This window comes from Oryx dammah, unplaced genomic scaffold (assembly GCF_014754425.2).
Source record: "Oryx dammah isolate SB20612 unplaced genomic scaffold, SCBI_Odam_1.1 HiC_scaffold_21, whole genome shotgun sequence".
Lineage (NCBI taxonomy): Eukaryota > Metazoa > Chordata > Mammalia > Artiodactyla > Bovidae > Oryx > Oryx dammah.
The window spans coordinates 13394450-13411149 of NW_024070205.1; the positions used below are offsets into that span (position 1 = coordinate 13394450).

The 16700-nt window shown below is 35.2% G+C and overlaps 1 protein-coding gene across 1 annotated transcript; it reads left to right on the plus strand.

The window, feature by feature from the left end:
* Positions 1-11033: 11033 nt before the first annotated feature.
* PDC (phosducin) lies at positions 11034-15115 on the plus strand. Its single transcript, XM_040263795.1, has 3 exons — positions 11034-11094; positions 12164-12315; positions 14591-15115. Exons 1-3 carry the CDS (start codon positions 11034-11036, stop codon positions 15113-15115), a joined length of 738 nt encoding a protein of 245 aa, XP_040119729.1.
* The last annotated feature ends 1585 nt before the right edge of the window (positions 15116-16700 follow it).

Genomic DNA, 16700 nt, shown 5'->3' on the forward strand with positions numbered 1-16700 from the left:
TCATTTGTTCAGCATTATTTGTTACAGCCGTTTTGAGGAGTAAAATATCCTCAAATATCCCCAAATATGAGTGTCCCATATTCCACTCATCTTTCTGGGGATTTATTTTTAAAGAAAGCTCTCCTTATGATGTAAAAATATAAAAGTTGACCTCCCCCCAAATTAACAGCTAGACAGACTAGAAGTGGTAATAGAAATCCTGAGTGCTGTTATTGTCTCTGCAAAGTCCTACTCCACTAGACAACTGAAATTCAGAAAATATATGAATCACTGTGACATAAATGCTGAAATTTAAAGAGAAAATCACTTATGAGTTAAAAAAATTAGAAGTAGAGAAGTAATTCATTGGAAAGCAAGTGTGTCACATTCAAATTAAAATCACCTCCCATTTTCCACTTATGTACCCATCTTTAGAAAATTTTTACTATTGTTTTCAAGGCAATTTCATGTACATTTTATTAGCCCATACTTCATGACTTTAAATCAATCTCCTTTTCAGGTTTCACACTCTTAAATGCAGTGTGGCAAACAGATATTGCTAGAAGTAAGTCAAAGTATATGGTAAAGGATCTTAGTCAGTAATGAAATAATAGAATAAAACAGCTTTGAGATAAACATGTGTGTGGCTATGTACATACACACACAACACATATCCATATGCACATGTATTTGGGTGAGGGAGCTAATTAGACATTAAAAGTGCATATACATATTAATTACAAATAAAATTTATATTAGTATGACTATATTGGAAGGACTGATGCTGAAGCTGAAACTCCAATACTTTGGCCACCTGATGCAAAGAACTGACTCATTTGAAAAGATCCTGATGCTGGGAAAGATTGAAGGTGGGAGGAGAAAGGGGACAACAGAGGATGAAATGGTTGGATGGCATCACTGACTCAGTGGACATGAGTTTGAGTAAATTCTAGGAGTTGGTGATGGACAGGGAGGCCTGGCGTGCGGCAGTCCATGGGGTCGCAAAGAGTCAGACATGACTGAGCGACTGAACTGAACTGAACTGAACTGAATTTTAAATATTTGGTTCTAGTACCTAAAAAGTTTAATTACTTGCTAATTATCATTTTGAAAAGTGAAAAAAGAAAGAAAGCGTTAGTTGCTCAGTCATGTCTGACTCTTTGTGACCCCATGGACTGTAGCCCTACCAGGCTCCTCTCTCCATGAAATTCTCCAGGCAAGAATATTGGAGTGGGTGGCCATTCCCTTCTTCAAGACCTGACCCAGGGATCGAAGCCAAGTCTCCTATATCTCAGGCAAATTCTTTACCATCTGAGCCACCTGCAAAGCCCAATCAATACCTATTAAGTTCCTACTACTAAATATTATACATTTTATATCATTTAATCTTTACACCATTGTTTGAGGTAGACACAATTTGATCACTCCAATCTTACAGACAGAGAAAATGAAAGCACAAAGAATTTGGTGACTTGATCAACATCACATAGCCAGTAATAGGCAGAACTAGATTTGAACCTATGTGTTGTTAATCATTATGCTATACTGTCACTTGGAAGCACTGCAATGCATGGTTTTGCCCACAGGAAGCTAATTCTTCATTGGGTAGAAGATATATATAAATAAACCAGTTAGAGAGTAACTCAAGAAATTAACTGATGTGAGGCATAAAATTCCTTCTATATTAATATTAAACCAAGACCACTTAATTCTTACTGCTGCTGTTGCTAAGTCACTTCAGTCATGTCCGACTCTGTGCGACCCCATAGACGGCAGCCCACCAGGCTCCCCCATCCCTGGGATTCTCCAGGCAAGAACACTGGAGTGGGTTGCATTTCCTTCTCTGTAATTCTTACTAAAAGTTTCTAATTCATAGTCAGTACATAAAATAGAGAGAAAGAGGAAATTGTGGCTTGGGTGAAATCATCAGTTACTTTTGTGATCTAAGATAATGATGTCTTCACAAGTCCACTAATAGCTTCCATGATCTGACATGGTGCCATCAGACCTATCTGATGTGAAATTCCCACCACTAATCACTTTTTTTAAGAAAAGAAAGAAAAAGCAGAACTGTTTTCTACAGGAGCCCATATGACATTGGTAAGACAGTTGCAGCAAGAGTTAAAACATCTGACATTAATATACTAGCACTGGTGAGAACATTAGCCTGGCTTAGTTGATCAGATTAGCTCACAGTCACCTTGGAAAACACAAGAAGGCAAAGATATAAGAAGATGTATGGTTAAAGGTAAGAAAATGTAGAACATGAAGCCCTGCATGGATGTATCATCCTTATGGACTACAGACCAAGACATAGAATCTAGAATTCTATCAAAAGTGAAGGTGAAGGAGAGTATCTGTAGACTTTCCTCACCAAGAAGTTTTGCTTGGTTTTATCCACCTAATGGCACAGTATGTTCTAAGTATGCCTTAAAGATAGATAATTTGGTATATCCCACTTCAGATAAGTTAAAGAATTATTTTAATCAAGCACTTCAGTACTTTATTCCCAGTCATTTATTTATATTTCATGGCTAATAATGTTCAGACATAATAATGCCATTTTTAGTACAGCACCTTCTCTGAAACAGCTTCTTATTCAATGTGTTTTCCAAAGGGAACATATGCATTCATGTATAAGAGAGGGGGAAGGTTATTTGTTTTTAATAGTATAATAACAAAAAAAAAATTTCAAAAATTTCACAGTGAAGATTCTTTAATACTCTGTGATTTTTACTTTTTTGATGTTCATGGAAAGATGCCATATATGTCACAACAAGATCATTTTTATCTTTGGTTGTTGGATCTCTTTATTTTGTACTTAGAGAAACCAGTGTCAGAATACAGCATCTAAAACTTTAAATTACAATTGAAAAAAAGAAAAGGAATGAAAACACATTTACCTGGACCTCAGCCCTAGTAAATAAAATGGAATATTTATATGGAGGCTTCCCCCTGCTCTGGCATTTATGCCTTTTATTTCTCAACAACAAATAATACTTATTGAAATGCTTAAAACAATTTTTCTCTCTGTATGGAAAATACTGATAAACAGTGTATTCTTAAATGCACTATAGTTACTTAATCTGACCTAGACCAAGGTGAACCCATCCATTCTGAACAAAGTCTGTGTATCACTCTTCCGATCTATTTTTTAACACAGTAGATTGTATTGTATCGTACTGTAGTTTGTGTTGTAGTTAGCATGTGGACTGCAGCCCTGCAGGCTCCTCTGTCCGTGGAATTTGCTAGGCAAGAATACTGGAGTGGATGACTATTTCCTACTCCAGAGGATCTTCCCAACCCAGGGATCAAATTGGCATCTCCTGCACTGGCAGGAGATTCTTTACCACTGAGCCACCTGTACCATTCTTTACCAGCTAAACCCAATGGGTAGTTAGCATAGAACATCAATATTTTTCCACAGACATCAGAACAACCCCAAGACTGGCCAAGAAAATAACTGGCACTTGAATTATTTGATATGTAGGAGTTTCCTGGCCTATATTTTTAAAGGACCTTCTGTGGCATCCCAGGTATGTGGGCCCAGAGCAGAGAAAGAACTAATAAACAGTCTAAACAATGGGCAACATAATCCTACTATGCCTCATTTCCCTACCTCCCATTCTTAAAGGATAGTTGGGGAAATCTGAGAAATGCTGAGGCTCCAAACCAAAGCTTTACAAAGTAAGGAAAAGACAGGCCATATAGAAGTACAGAAATAGTGGCCAGAATCTATATAATTTAGATAATGCTTTACAATTAAGAGTCAGGTGCTATGGACTCAACTGTATCCCTCCAAATTCATATGTTGATGACCTAATCCCAAATGTGATGGCATTTTGAGATAAGTAATTAATAAGGAAATAATTAATGGTTAAATGAGGTTATGAGGGTAGGGCCTTGATCCATAGGACTACTGTCCTGACAATATGGGATGTCAGAACTCCAGCTCTCTGTATCATTTAATAACACAGGGAGGTGACTTTCTGCAAACCAGTAAGAGAGGCTTCATGGGAAATCAATCCTGCCAGATCTTAATCTGAGACTTCTAGCCTACAGAAATGTAAGAAAATAAATTTCTGTTGTTTAAGCCTCAAAGTCTGTCACATTTTGTTATAGCAGTCCTAGCAGACTGTCACCAGTAAACTAGGTTCATATGTGATTTTTTACAAGTAGAAAAGTGGTATAAAGTTTTAAAGACTAAAGTGTTAGCTTGTAAACATATGCCACACGTTGAGAAGATTTTATATAAAAGTTATATAAAAGTTGAGCTACCTAAAAACAGGACTAAGAAACAGGCTTAATTTTTGAATTTGCTCTTAAAGATTGCTGAAGCCATAGAACTGTTTCTTCAGTTACATCTAAAGGGGCTTCCCTGGTGTCCAGATGGTAAAGAATCTGCCTGCAATGCAGGAGGCCTGAGTTCAATCCTGGATTGGGAAGATCGTCTGGAGAAGGGAATGGCAACCCACTCCAGGATTCTTGCCTGGAGAATTCCATGGACAGAGGAGCTTGACAGGCTACAGTTCGTGGGGTTGCAAAGAGCTGGACACGACTGAGCAACTAACACTTTCACTTTCACATTGAAAAACTCAAATGTCATTGTTTGGAATATAGAATTAATTATCTTAAAATGGTTGAGATGAGTCTTTGAGTGAAGTATCTATCTCACTTTGCCACACAAATCTCAATACAAAGATCAGTGTAACATTTCCATAATTTTGCTACACAAGCAAGAGTAGTTCTATAAAGAGCATTTTGCAGTTTTATTTTGATATGAAATTGATGCATATTGCCTATTACACTTGCTTTTATCAGTGATCCAGAGACATAGGATTGATGATAAATTCTCAGGCAACATGTATGACTGTCAAGAACCAACAGCAGGCAAAGCCATTTTGTCTTCTGCATTAACTTTCCAGAGTCATTATCAGTCATTAGAATTTATTCAGAAAACTTGAAATAAACAGACTCTTCTATTACATTTAGTATAAATGAATGAGGTTTAATCCAAAGCAGATAAATATATAATTCATATAAATACTATCTCAAGAAATATATCATTAGAATAAGTATCATCTCAAAGAATAAGGACTTACTGATTTGTTATTTTCATATTCTCATCTTGGTTTTAATGCTTATACAAAAATTAGGTGGATTTGTTTCATTAATTCATTCACTCATTGAGCATGTTATTGAATAGTGGAAAAAAACAAGGATTTTAGAAATTTGGAAGTCAGAGAAACCTGGAATTGAAATTGAGTTCTATCTACTCCATACTACCTCTGTGAGCTCTGGCAAGTCACTGACTCTCTTAGAGCCTGAGAATTCACATCTGAAAAATGCAGAAAGGGTTTTGTGAACATTTAAAATAGTGTATATATAAAGTGGACATACCACTTAAATTCTTTCTAAATTGCTGCCGTCATTTATGGACTTTTTTTACAACATGTGAAACAATTATCAGAAGTAAGACAGTGACAAGTAAAGACAGTCTTTGTCCTGGAAGAACTTACAGTAATGAAGCATGTAAGATAAGTTCTAGAAACCATTGTGGATGCTAGGACAGAAATGAGTTTAAGGTTCAGTGATGAGACGATCACACTATTTGAAAACTCACCAGTAAATTACAACAGTTAGTATTGAAAGCAAAGCTCTTCTTTAGGAACACTAAAACTCTATAGTCAGTTCTAAACTAGATATTTTGATTAGATTAAATCAAAATATATGAAATGACTAATGAATGTCATCACAGTTTCATGTGAACCGGAGTAATGATAACAATGAAATATTCTAAGGGTGGATTTGGGGTTTTTAGAGAGATTTTAAAAGCAAATATTTAAGAATTTTACTCACTTCCTTTCTATTCCAGATCACTATTTTGTGCAAAACAGGAACTAAAAGAAAAATTATTTTAAATTGTCACATTTTATTCCTTAGTAATTACTAAACCATGGATGGGGGGGTGTTAAGAGTTTTGAAGACAGTTTGAAAAATCTTATCCCATATAAGCCATTATTTTAACATACTATTAAATCCTAAACTAAGAGAAAAATAAAACCTAACTTGGTATAATTATACTTTTAAATTCTATTTCTCACCAATATTTAGTTTCACTTTTAAGAGTTTTGCAGTACTCATTTGAATGGTAGTCTGTCAAAGGTCATCCAAACACAATTTTTACTTAACACAGATTTTATTAATTGAAACAGTATTATAAATGTCTGAAATAAAAAAGAACACTAACACAGATTTTTATAATATATCATATGGAAAATAGAGTAATTCTTGAACCACAGTAAATCTTAGGGAAGGTGGCAGATTTTTTTGTCTTCTTGCTCAACTTTATCACCAATTTCCAATCACATCTGTTATTCCCAATAACATCTATAAATCATCATGTAATATTATATTATTTACAATAATGATTGTATTTACAATATCATTGTATTTACAATAACACAGTCTTGTAAAATCCTATTATTACTTTAAATCCTCTTAACCTAAAGTAGACATGGAATTTTTTAGCTACTAATAATACCACTGTAAATTAAATATTGATCATATTTTTAAATGACTATTATACATAGAAATATAGAGAAATTATTTTATTTTATAGATTTACATAGCACTTACTATGTGCAAGCATCTAAGCACCTTCCAAATACTAATTGGATTAATTTTAGGATACAAAAGCAAATTTTGAAGAGAACAAATTATTTGAGATATCAGAAAACCTCAGAGTAATTTGATGAAGGGGATATTAACAGGTGTTTAGCTCAAACTTATCAATAACTAATAGGCTTGTGTCTTCCTCTACAGTGTCTTCAAGCAGTGCAAGCAAATACACCTCTTCCAATTTTTTTTCCAATTTCTGTCTCTGTTGTAAATTTTACCAATCTATGTGAAAGTGAAAGTGAAGATGCTCAGTCATGTCCGACTCTTTGTGACCCCATGGACTGTAGCCCACCAAGCTCCTCTGTCCATGGGATTCTCCAGGCAAGAGTACTGGAGTGGGCTGCCATTTCCTTCTCCAGGGGATCTTCCCAACCCAGGGATCGAACCCTGGTCTCCTGCACTGCAGGCAGACGCTTTAACCTCTGAGCCACCAGGGAAGTCCTCTAACTCAAATGGAGGCATTAGGTAAGGAATGGACTCTGTCTTTTACTACACAGGCAACTTGGCTTACTTAAGTTTTAGAATTTGTGAATGCCATACTAGATGAGTTTTGTTCTTCACGTAATTCAGAGTCCAGAGAAAAGGCTGGCCCATAGTCTCTTCTTTTCTTTTTAGCTGCGCTGGGTCTCAGCTGCAGCCCACAGGCTTCTCTTTAGTTGTGGCAGCCAGGCTCAGTACTTGCGGTGTGCAGGTGTGTGGGCTTAGCTGTCCTGCAGCATGTGGGATCTTGGTTCCCCAGGATCAAACCCAGGTCTCCTACTTTGCAAGGAGGATTCTTAACTACTGGACCACCAGTGAAGACCCCCACAGTCTACTCTTAACATAGACTAATCCAATCAATGGACCAGGTTTTCCTCCAGGTAACTGGATTATCTTTTCAGTAAAAGAATTCCTTGAAATTGGTGAAAGTCTTTTTGAAAACTGAAATTTCTTTTTTCTCCACTAGATTGCCAACTAGGTTGGCAAGAAACAGGTTAAGAAGCAGGATGCTTCTCTCTCTTCACCATGTGAAGTAAAATTTCACATAGGTTTTCTTAAACTTATGTACATTTATTGTAAATAGTAGCTATCCCAAATTATCAATTTACTTTTGCAAAATAAAAGACTAGCCTTTTCATTGTCATTCATTTGAAATACCAATTTTAAAAGAAGAGAAAAACTAGCTTGAAACGAACTTTCTGAGGACTAAATAGCTATTGAAGTTATCAAACAGTTTCCATTACTTTGTTCTTCTGAAGAAAATTTATATTAATTTTTCTCAGATGCAAAAATTATTTTTAAGTAATTCCAGTAGGTAATTAGTGGATTCTTTTGTCCAACAACATTTACTTACTTCTGTTTTCTCTTATTTTCATTTTCTTTTATTCTTTTTCACAACTAAATTTATTCAAATTTAAAATTATCTATTATAGTTATTTACTTATTTTTAATTATTTTAATTGGAGGCTAATTACTTTACAATATTGTGGTAGTTTTTGCCATACATTGACATGAATCAGCCATGGGCATACATGTGTCTCCCCATCTTGAAACCCTCTCCATTCCCCTCCCCATCTCATGCTTCTCGGTTGTCCCAGTACACAAGCTTTGAGTGCCCTGTTTCATGCATCGAACTTGGACTGGTCATCTATTTCACATATGGTAATGTACATGTCTCAGTGCTATTCTCTCAAATCATCCCACCCTTGCCTTCTCCCACAGAGTCCAAAAGTCTATTCTTTATATCTGTGTCTCTTATGCTGTCTCGCATACAGGGTCATCGTTACATCTTTCTAAATTCCATATATATGCACAAATATACTGTATTGTTGCTTTTGTTTCTGACTTACTTCACTCTATATAATAGGCTCCAGTTTCATCCACCTCATTAGAACTGACTCAAATGTGTTCTTTGTTATAGCTGAGTAATATTCCATTGTGTACATGTACCACAACTTTCTTATCCATTCATCTGCATGGAAGCAACAGCTACGTTGCTTCCTTTCCTAGCTATTGTAAACAGTGCTGCAATGAACACTGGGGTACACATGTCTCTTTCAGTTCTGGTTTCCTCAGTGTGTAAGCCCAGCAGTGGGATTGCTGGATCATATGGCAGTTCTATTTCCAGTTTTTTAAGGAATCTCCACATTGTTCTCCATAGTGACTGTACTAGTTTGAATTCCCACCAACAATGTAAGAGGGTTCCCTTTTCTCCACACCCTCTCCAGCATTTATTCTTTGTAGACATTTTGATGGTGGCTATTCTGATGAGTGTGAGATGGTACCTCATTGTGATTTTGATTTGCATTTCTCTAATAATAAATGATGTTGAACATCTGTTTGTTAGCCATCTGTATGTCTTCTTTGGAGAAAAGTCTGTTTAGTTCTTTGGCCCATTTTTGGGCCATTGGGTCATTTATTTTTCTGGTATTGAGCTGCATGAGCTGCTTGTATATTCTGGAGATTAATTGTTTGTCAGTTGTATATTTATAGTCACATATATACTGTGGAATAGACTGGCATCCCCTTGACTGCTTTTTCTTAAAAGTCTTTTCTTGTTCAAATTGGCAATCAAACTGGCAAAGACTTTTGACCTCCAGTGATTCTGGGTAGGAATTGTAATGAGGAAAACAATAAAATTAAGATACCAGTCCAAATGTTGGGGGCAGAAGTCTCAGCAAAAAAAGAATTGAGACAAAGAGTTCTGGTTTACCATTCTGTGCCTTGGGAAAGCACCAAACAGACCAAGCTCAGTGTCTATCAACAAAAAATTAAGAGGGGATCAACACATAAGCTGGATGATATCACTGCTTAAAACTGACTTTGAAAGAGAAAGACAAGGGGAAAGAGTAGAAGAGGGAGAAAAAGTAAAAAGAGAGTATATCCCCTGTTAGTTTACCCTCCCCTGACTTGAAAATTTCAAGAAAATCACAACTATAGAGACTTTCTTAGGGTATGTGTTAGTATGTATATTAGAGTTTTCCAGATAATGGAAAGATAAATAGGCAAATGAAGTTGGATTTGAATGTAGACTAAGAATAAATAAGTTCTACACAAGAGCATCAAGGAGGTTCCTAAGAATAAAATTCCACACGCTTTCAGTGGATTTTGTGACAATTTATTTTAGCTTCTCAAAATACTATGGGCATAGTTACTGGTTGCTTTCGTTTGCTTGGTGGGTGACACCACCGAAACATGCTTTATGGCATGGAGAGCAGTTACAGTAGAAGGCTTCAAATTACACTGTTCCTTAAGATCAAAATCTTTAATGCCGGTTTAGGAGCTGGATTCGTCAAACCATACTGAGAAAAAATAACACAGTATCTTAACTTCCATTTAAAAGTTCAAATTACACTGTTCCTTAAGATCGAAAATCTTTAATGCCGATTTAGAAGCTGGATTCGTCAAACCATACTGAGAAAGAATAACACAGTATCTTGACTTCCATTTATTTATTCATTTATTTATTTTATTTATTTTTTATTTTACTTTACAATTCTGTATTGGTTTTGCCATACATTGACATGAATCCACCACGGGTGTACATGCGTTCCATTTAAAAGTTTAAATTACACTGTTCCTTAAGATCCAGAATCTTTAATGCCAGTTTAGGAGCTGGATTCGTCAAACCATACTGAGAAAAAATAACACAGTATCTTGACTTCCATTTAAAAGTTTAAATTACACTGTTCCTTAAGATTGAGAATCTTTAATGCCCATTTAGAAGCTGGATTTGTCAAACCATACTGAGAAAAAATAACACAGTATCTTAACTTCTATTTAAAAGTTAATGCTTTAAGACTCAGCTCTAAAATCAAAAGTGGATTCAAATCCTTGCTCTACCACTTACTATGTGATCTTAAGCTAGTAAAACTTAAACTCCTTGTCCTTTAGCTTCCTTGCCTGTAAAATGGCATTAACAATGTCCCTGCTACATATGGTTTTGTGAGAATTAGTGACTTTTGACACATAAAATGATTGGTACAATGCCAGGCACATACTAGTGATCATAGTAAGTATGTAATTATCATTAATTAAAACATTATTACTATAAAATGATTATAATTTTATGAAATTTGGTAACAGTAATAAAATAAATCAGTAACAAATAATACTCACTAAGTACACAGACCTAAACTGAAGATTTTTTATGTAAAGACAAACTATAGATTATGTAAATTTCTTAGGTCAAAAGATCTTTAATGACCCACATATTAAATTAATGTCCTTTTACAAGGCAGGCAGAATGCTATGCACTATATCACTTAGTGACAACCCTTAACTCACGTGGAACCTGGCAGCAGAATATATATACATCTATTTCTCCTAGAATTCATCTGTCATCATAACTTCTTTGTTCATCCCATAGATCATATCAAAACTAAATCTCTAAAATGGAAGAAGCAAAAAGCCAAAGTTTGGAGGAAGACTTTGAAGGACAGGCCTCACACACAGGTAAGGAAAGTCAGAAGAAAAAAACAATTGTAAAATTAAAATTAAGTTTGCTGCTGCTGCTGCTGCTGCTAAGTCGCTTCAGTTGTGTCCGACTCTGTGCGACCCCATAGACGGCAGCCCATCAGGTTCCACCATCCCTGGGATTCTCCAGGCAAGATTTGGAGATCTCTTATTGTCATTGCTCACTATGAAACTTAAGTAATACCTTTGAATGGGTTGATGGAATCATCTAAAAAATATTTGACTGCGTAAATTAATGTGAAATCAAATACTTAAGAAAAACACTGATGATTGAGAATTTCTTGCTGTCTGTCATAAAACCTCTCTATCTATACTACAATTAAGTGACTTTTCTTCTCTCCTAATTTCCCCCACTATGGGCTATCTTTGCCATTGTAAACAGTAGAAAACCAAAATAAAAATAAATAAATAGAGTTTTTAATTTTAGTTTTTTGAATCTAAAAAAATACAATAATTTTAAAATATAAATTTATTTGTTTTAATTGGAGGCTAATTACTTTACAATATTGTATTGGTTTTGCCATACATCAACATGAATCCACCACGGGTGTACACATGTTCCCCATCCTGAACCTCCTGCCCACCTCCCTCCCCATAAAATCTTAAATGAAATTTATTTCAGTATTCTTCCAGAATAACTAAGACTTCATTTTATCCAAAGCCTGTTTTGTTGATCTGTTAAATTGTGTATGGCTGTCTATATACCACTAGAAAGAGTTTAAAAGTCAAATAGCATGGTTTAAATTTTTAAATTCAAGTTTCTTTTAACTCTGTTGAATCTTATTTAAGTAATACTCCCTTCTCTGTTTAATAATCATATAGAATTTTTAGATTTAGTCAGGAGTTTGAACGAATTTATATGAATACTAAATAAAAATCCATGAAAACTAATTTCATAATGACAATGACCTTCTAAGTATAACACAAAGCCAAGAAATCATAAAGGAAGATTGATAAATTTAGCTATATAAATGAGGAAAAGAAGGAAGGAAGAGAGAAAGGGAAGAAACACGGAAAGGGAGACAATTTGCTTTAAATTTTATTCCAGGACCCAAAGGAGTAATAAACGATTGGAGAAAGTTTAAATTGGAGAGTGAAGATAGTGATTCAGTTCCACCTAGCAAGAAGGAGATTCTCAGACAAATGTCTTCTCCTCAGAGTAGAGATGACAAAGACTCAAAAGAAAGATTCAGCAGAAAGGTAAGATAAGAAAAAAATTATTATTTATTATTAATAATCTACAAAAGTTTTTATCAAAGTATTGTTTGTATTAGCAAAAAAAGAGGGGGGGGATGCAACAAATCCCTTTGCCTATGAAGTCATCATAGGCAACTGTTAAAAGAATGAGTTACAAATACATGATCTGACTTAGAGGTAGTTCCACAATATGAGAAACCAAGATGCAGAAAGTTATGTGATACCATTTTCTAGAGCAATAGAAAACAAACACTATATTTGTATTTATGCTGAAATGATTATATGAGCATATATGTAAAAAAGTACGGAAAGACACTGACCAAACTGACAATATTGGTTAAGTGGAAGGGTGAGGTTCATTGACTGTTCTCAGCTTCTTCCTTCCAAGGAAGAGGAAGAAGGTAAGCAGAATAAGCTGCAATATATCCATGGTTTTTTTTTTAAAGGAACATTTTAAAAAATTCTCATTTGTCTCTTATTATATAATGTGTATGTAAATCAGTATTTGTGGTTCAGTCTGTTTAACAGAGAACTATGATAGCAACTTTGGAGAAGGCAATGGCACCCCACTCCAGTACTCTTGCCTGGAAAATCCCATGGACAGAGGAGCCTGGTAGGCTGCAGTCCATGGGGTCGCGAAGAGTCAGACACAACTGAGCGACTTCACTTTCACTTTTCACTTTCATGCATTGGAGAAGGAAATGGCAACCCACTCCAGTGTTCTTGCCGGGAGAATCCCAGGGATGGGGGAGCCTGGTGGGCTGCTGTCTATGGGGTCGCACAGAGTCGGACATGACTGAAGCAACTTAGCAGCAGCATGATAGCAACTTACAAATTATACAAAACATTTAACAATGGTTAGGGTTAAAGTAAATTAACTTGGAAAGATAAACTTAAAGCAGAAAAAATAATATGATAAGAAGAATGAGATTAAAAAAAAGAGAATGAGGACATTAGAAAAACAAATATAGGAGGAAGAAACAAGAGAACAATGAAAGCACCAGATATTTCTACTTAATCCTCGTATCTTCTATAAAAAAACCTACCTCATAGGTTTATTGTGAAGATTAAGAAATAATCTATATAAATTATCTAAGACATAGTAAATTTTCCATAAATTTGGGGGTCATCCAACTTCCATGGTTCTGGGCTGTTCCACATCAATTAATCACACTACATCCCATCAACACTCCTTTATATCGTGTGTGTGTGCACATGTGTGTGTGAAGGGGGAGGGTGTTTAACATTCTATTGCCTAAATCATAATGACATTGCCATTGAGAAAGGCTCTGCAGGTAATTTTATATTCCAGCTGCAGTAAAAAGTAGCTGTCTTGCAAATAGAAGTTAGGTCTTTTCTCATTTTAGCCTAAACCAGTGCATACAAATCACCTGGAGGGCTTGTTTAAACATGGCTCACTCAGCCTCACCCTTCCAGGTTCTGATTCAGTAGATCTGGGGTGGCGTCCCCAAATTCGCATTTCCCAGAACTTTTCAGCTGGTGGTGATGCCACTAGTCTTCTGGCTAATCTGGTGAACTCCAAATATTAGTAAAAGCTGTCTTGCTTAAATGCCATCCTACAGATTCCAAAAATATCAGTAAGTGATTTGACAAAATCTTTTAAACAACGTTTGTTGAGGAGGCAATAATGTCCAAAGGCATTTCTTGGGGACACATTTAAATGAGTGTGCAGGCACTTCTGTGCACATGTGTGTATTTACAGTTTTATGGAAGTCACTCTAAAGTAGACCTTGTTGGGTTTTTTTCACCTAAACTGGAACATTCCATGACCATCTCACAGCTCAACTATATTCAGCAACACTAATGTATGCATTGAATCATGAAATAATTACTGAACCTCTATTATGGGCCAGACACAAAACATATTAGAGAGTGATGAATGACACACAAAAAATTCCTACCCCCACAGAACACAAAAGTTAGGAAAACTAATATTAGACAAATAAATATATATAATAATATCAAGTATTATTTATTACTATAAAAAATAAAGCAAAAGGGGTACTAAGTGTGGGGCAGGGACACTTTTAGGTAGAATAATCAAAGAAGGTGACATCTGAACAAATGAGGTGGAAGAAAAGGCCACCTCAGGAGGTAATGAAAGTGAGTCACTCAGTCACGTCCGACTCTTTGCAACCCCATGGAGGTAGAGGAGATAGCAAATGCAAATTCTTAAAGTTGAGAACAGGTTTGTTATGTATAAGGAATACAAATTTCTGACTGATTGATCTCTATCATTTCTTTCATCTATTCCCAGATGAGCGTTCAAGAATATGAACTAATCCACAAAGGCAAAGAAGATGAAAACTGCCTTCGAAAATACCGCAGACAGTGTATGCAGGATATGCACCAGAAGCTGAGTTTTGGGCCTAGATATGGGTTTGTGTATGAGCTGGAATCTGGGGAGCAATTCCTGGAAACCATTGAAAAGGAACAGAAAATCACCACTATCGTTGTTCATATTTATGAAGATGGTATTAAGGGCTGTGATGCTCTAAACAGTAGCTTAACATGCCTTGCAGCCGAATACCCTATGGTCAAGTTTTGTAAAATAAAGGCTTCTAATACAGGTGCCGGAGACCGCTTTTCCTCAGATGTACTCCCCACGCTGCTTGTCTACAAAGGTGGGGAACTCCTAAGCAATTTCATTAGTTTTACTGAACAGCTTGCTGAAGAATTTTTTACTGGGGATGTGGAGTCTTTCCTAAATGAATATGGGTTATTACCTGAAAAGGAGATGCATGTCCTAGAGCAGAGCAACGTGGAAGAAGATATGGAATAAAGATTCACTATGTCACTGTCTCGTATTTCGTATTTCTCCTTTAAGCATTGAACAGTGATTTTGGTAGTATTCACATTCTTTTAGGGAATACCAAACATAGCCCTGGCTTCTCTAATTTGGGGAAGAAAAACTCCAGACTGACACTAAAATTATATGATTAGCATGTCTTAATATTAGTTACTCAAGTTGATATAACACTTTACCTCAAAACATTGTAGTCTTCAGCAATATGTTAGTAGACAAAGAGGATATGAAAAATACTGTGAAAGTTTTCAAAAATCCCTTTCAAGTTATATGTTGGCTTTTTTATTCCATGCTTTTCCTCATTGTTATTACTAGGTTTTTCAAATTATATTGTTAATTATAAATTTGCTTGTGTAATAAGAATAAAGTCTCATAAGGAAATACATTCTCTATTTGAAGTTTGTTCTCTCTCAAATATTATATTATCAAGGCCCTAAAACATTATATAACCCAAAATACAAATAAATTTTCATTTGGTAAGATAGTTTATATTCCAAATAAACTAATACATAAGAAACTTAGAAACACTGTGGCACATTAAAATTATTTTTTAAAAGTATTCATTTAAAAATACAGTTTCAGAGTTTCAGAAAATAACTTTAAGAAAAAAAGCATACAGAATTGTAAAGTAAAATAAAAAATAAATAAATAAATAAGAAAAAAGCAAGTAGAAGCAAGGTCTTTTTTTTTAGACAAAAGAATAATATTTAGTGGTAATAATAATTACAACTATCATTTACTGATTGTGTTTTAAGGGCCAATATTTTATACATGTCATTTCTAATACTTAACTACAATTCTGCAAGTAAATCTTACTCCCATTTCATAAATGATGAAATTGAAATTCAGAGAAGTAGAAGTTCTACTTCCATGTCCCTTGAAAACACTTGGAAAACTCTCCTGCTACACAAACACATGGAAATGCAAAATAAAATATAATTTGAAAAAATGTTTTTAAGTGCAGGAATGAGATGAAGAGCAAGATAAAAGAAATTTCTAGGTATCTGAATCAGAGCAAAAAATAACCATGAGTGAGAGCCAAAATATGTCCTATTATTGAAGGCATGGTGTTTGGTAAATAATCAAAAATGTGCTCTCAGTGACAAGTGTGCTTAAAACAGGCTGGCACATTTTCCCCTGATGAGACAATGTTGAAGCCAGACATATGTCAGAAGTTCTAGTCTCCACTCTCCTAGATGACTACTTTATGGCTTCTCTGCTTTCCTTAAACCTTTTTTACCCAGTCCAAACACTTCACCTTGTCCATATTTCATTGAGAAAACAGAAACTATCAGATGAGCCCTGCCTCACCTTTCCATCACCAATCTAAAACGTGCACCTGCATGTAAACACTGTTTCCACTGATGTGAACACGGAAGAAGTTTATGCAGCCATCTAAGGTCAACAGAGAAAACGATGCTGTGGATCCCATGCTCACCTGCACGGTAATTTTACTCCTGAAAGTATCTCCCTTCTACTTGCATCATCTATTTCTCACTTTCTCTATGTTGTATTCTTCATATTGGCTTGTAAATTAGTTTTTAAACTGTCCACTATTTAA

What these genes read in the sequence shown, in the direction of transcription:
- PDC (XM_040263795.1), top strand. Translation starts at nt 11,034, where the DNA reads ATGGAAGAAGCAAAAAGCCAAAGTTTGGAGGAAGACTTTGAAGGACAG. An exon ending in AGGACAGGCCTCACACACAG is followed by an intron (nt 11,095 to 12,163) that starts GTAAGGAAAGTC and finishes ATTTTATTCCAG; the next exon opens with GACCCAAAGGAGTAATAAAC. An exon ending in AAGAAAGATTCAGCAGAAAG is followed by an intron (nt 12,316 to 14,590) that starts GTAAGATAAGAA and finishes ATCTATTCCCAG; the next exon opens with ATGAGCGTTCAAGAATATGA.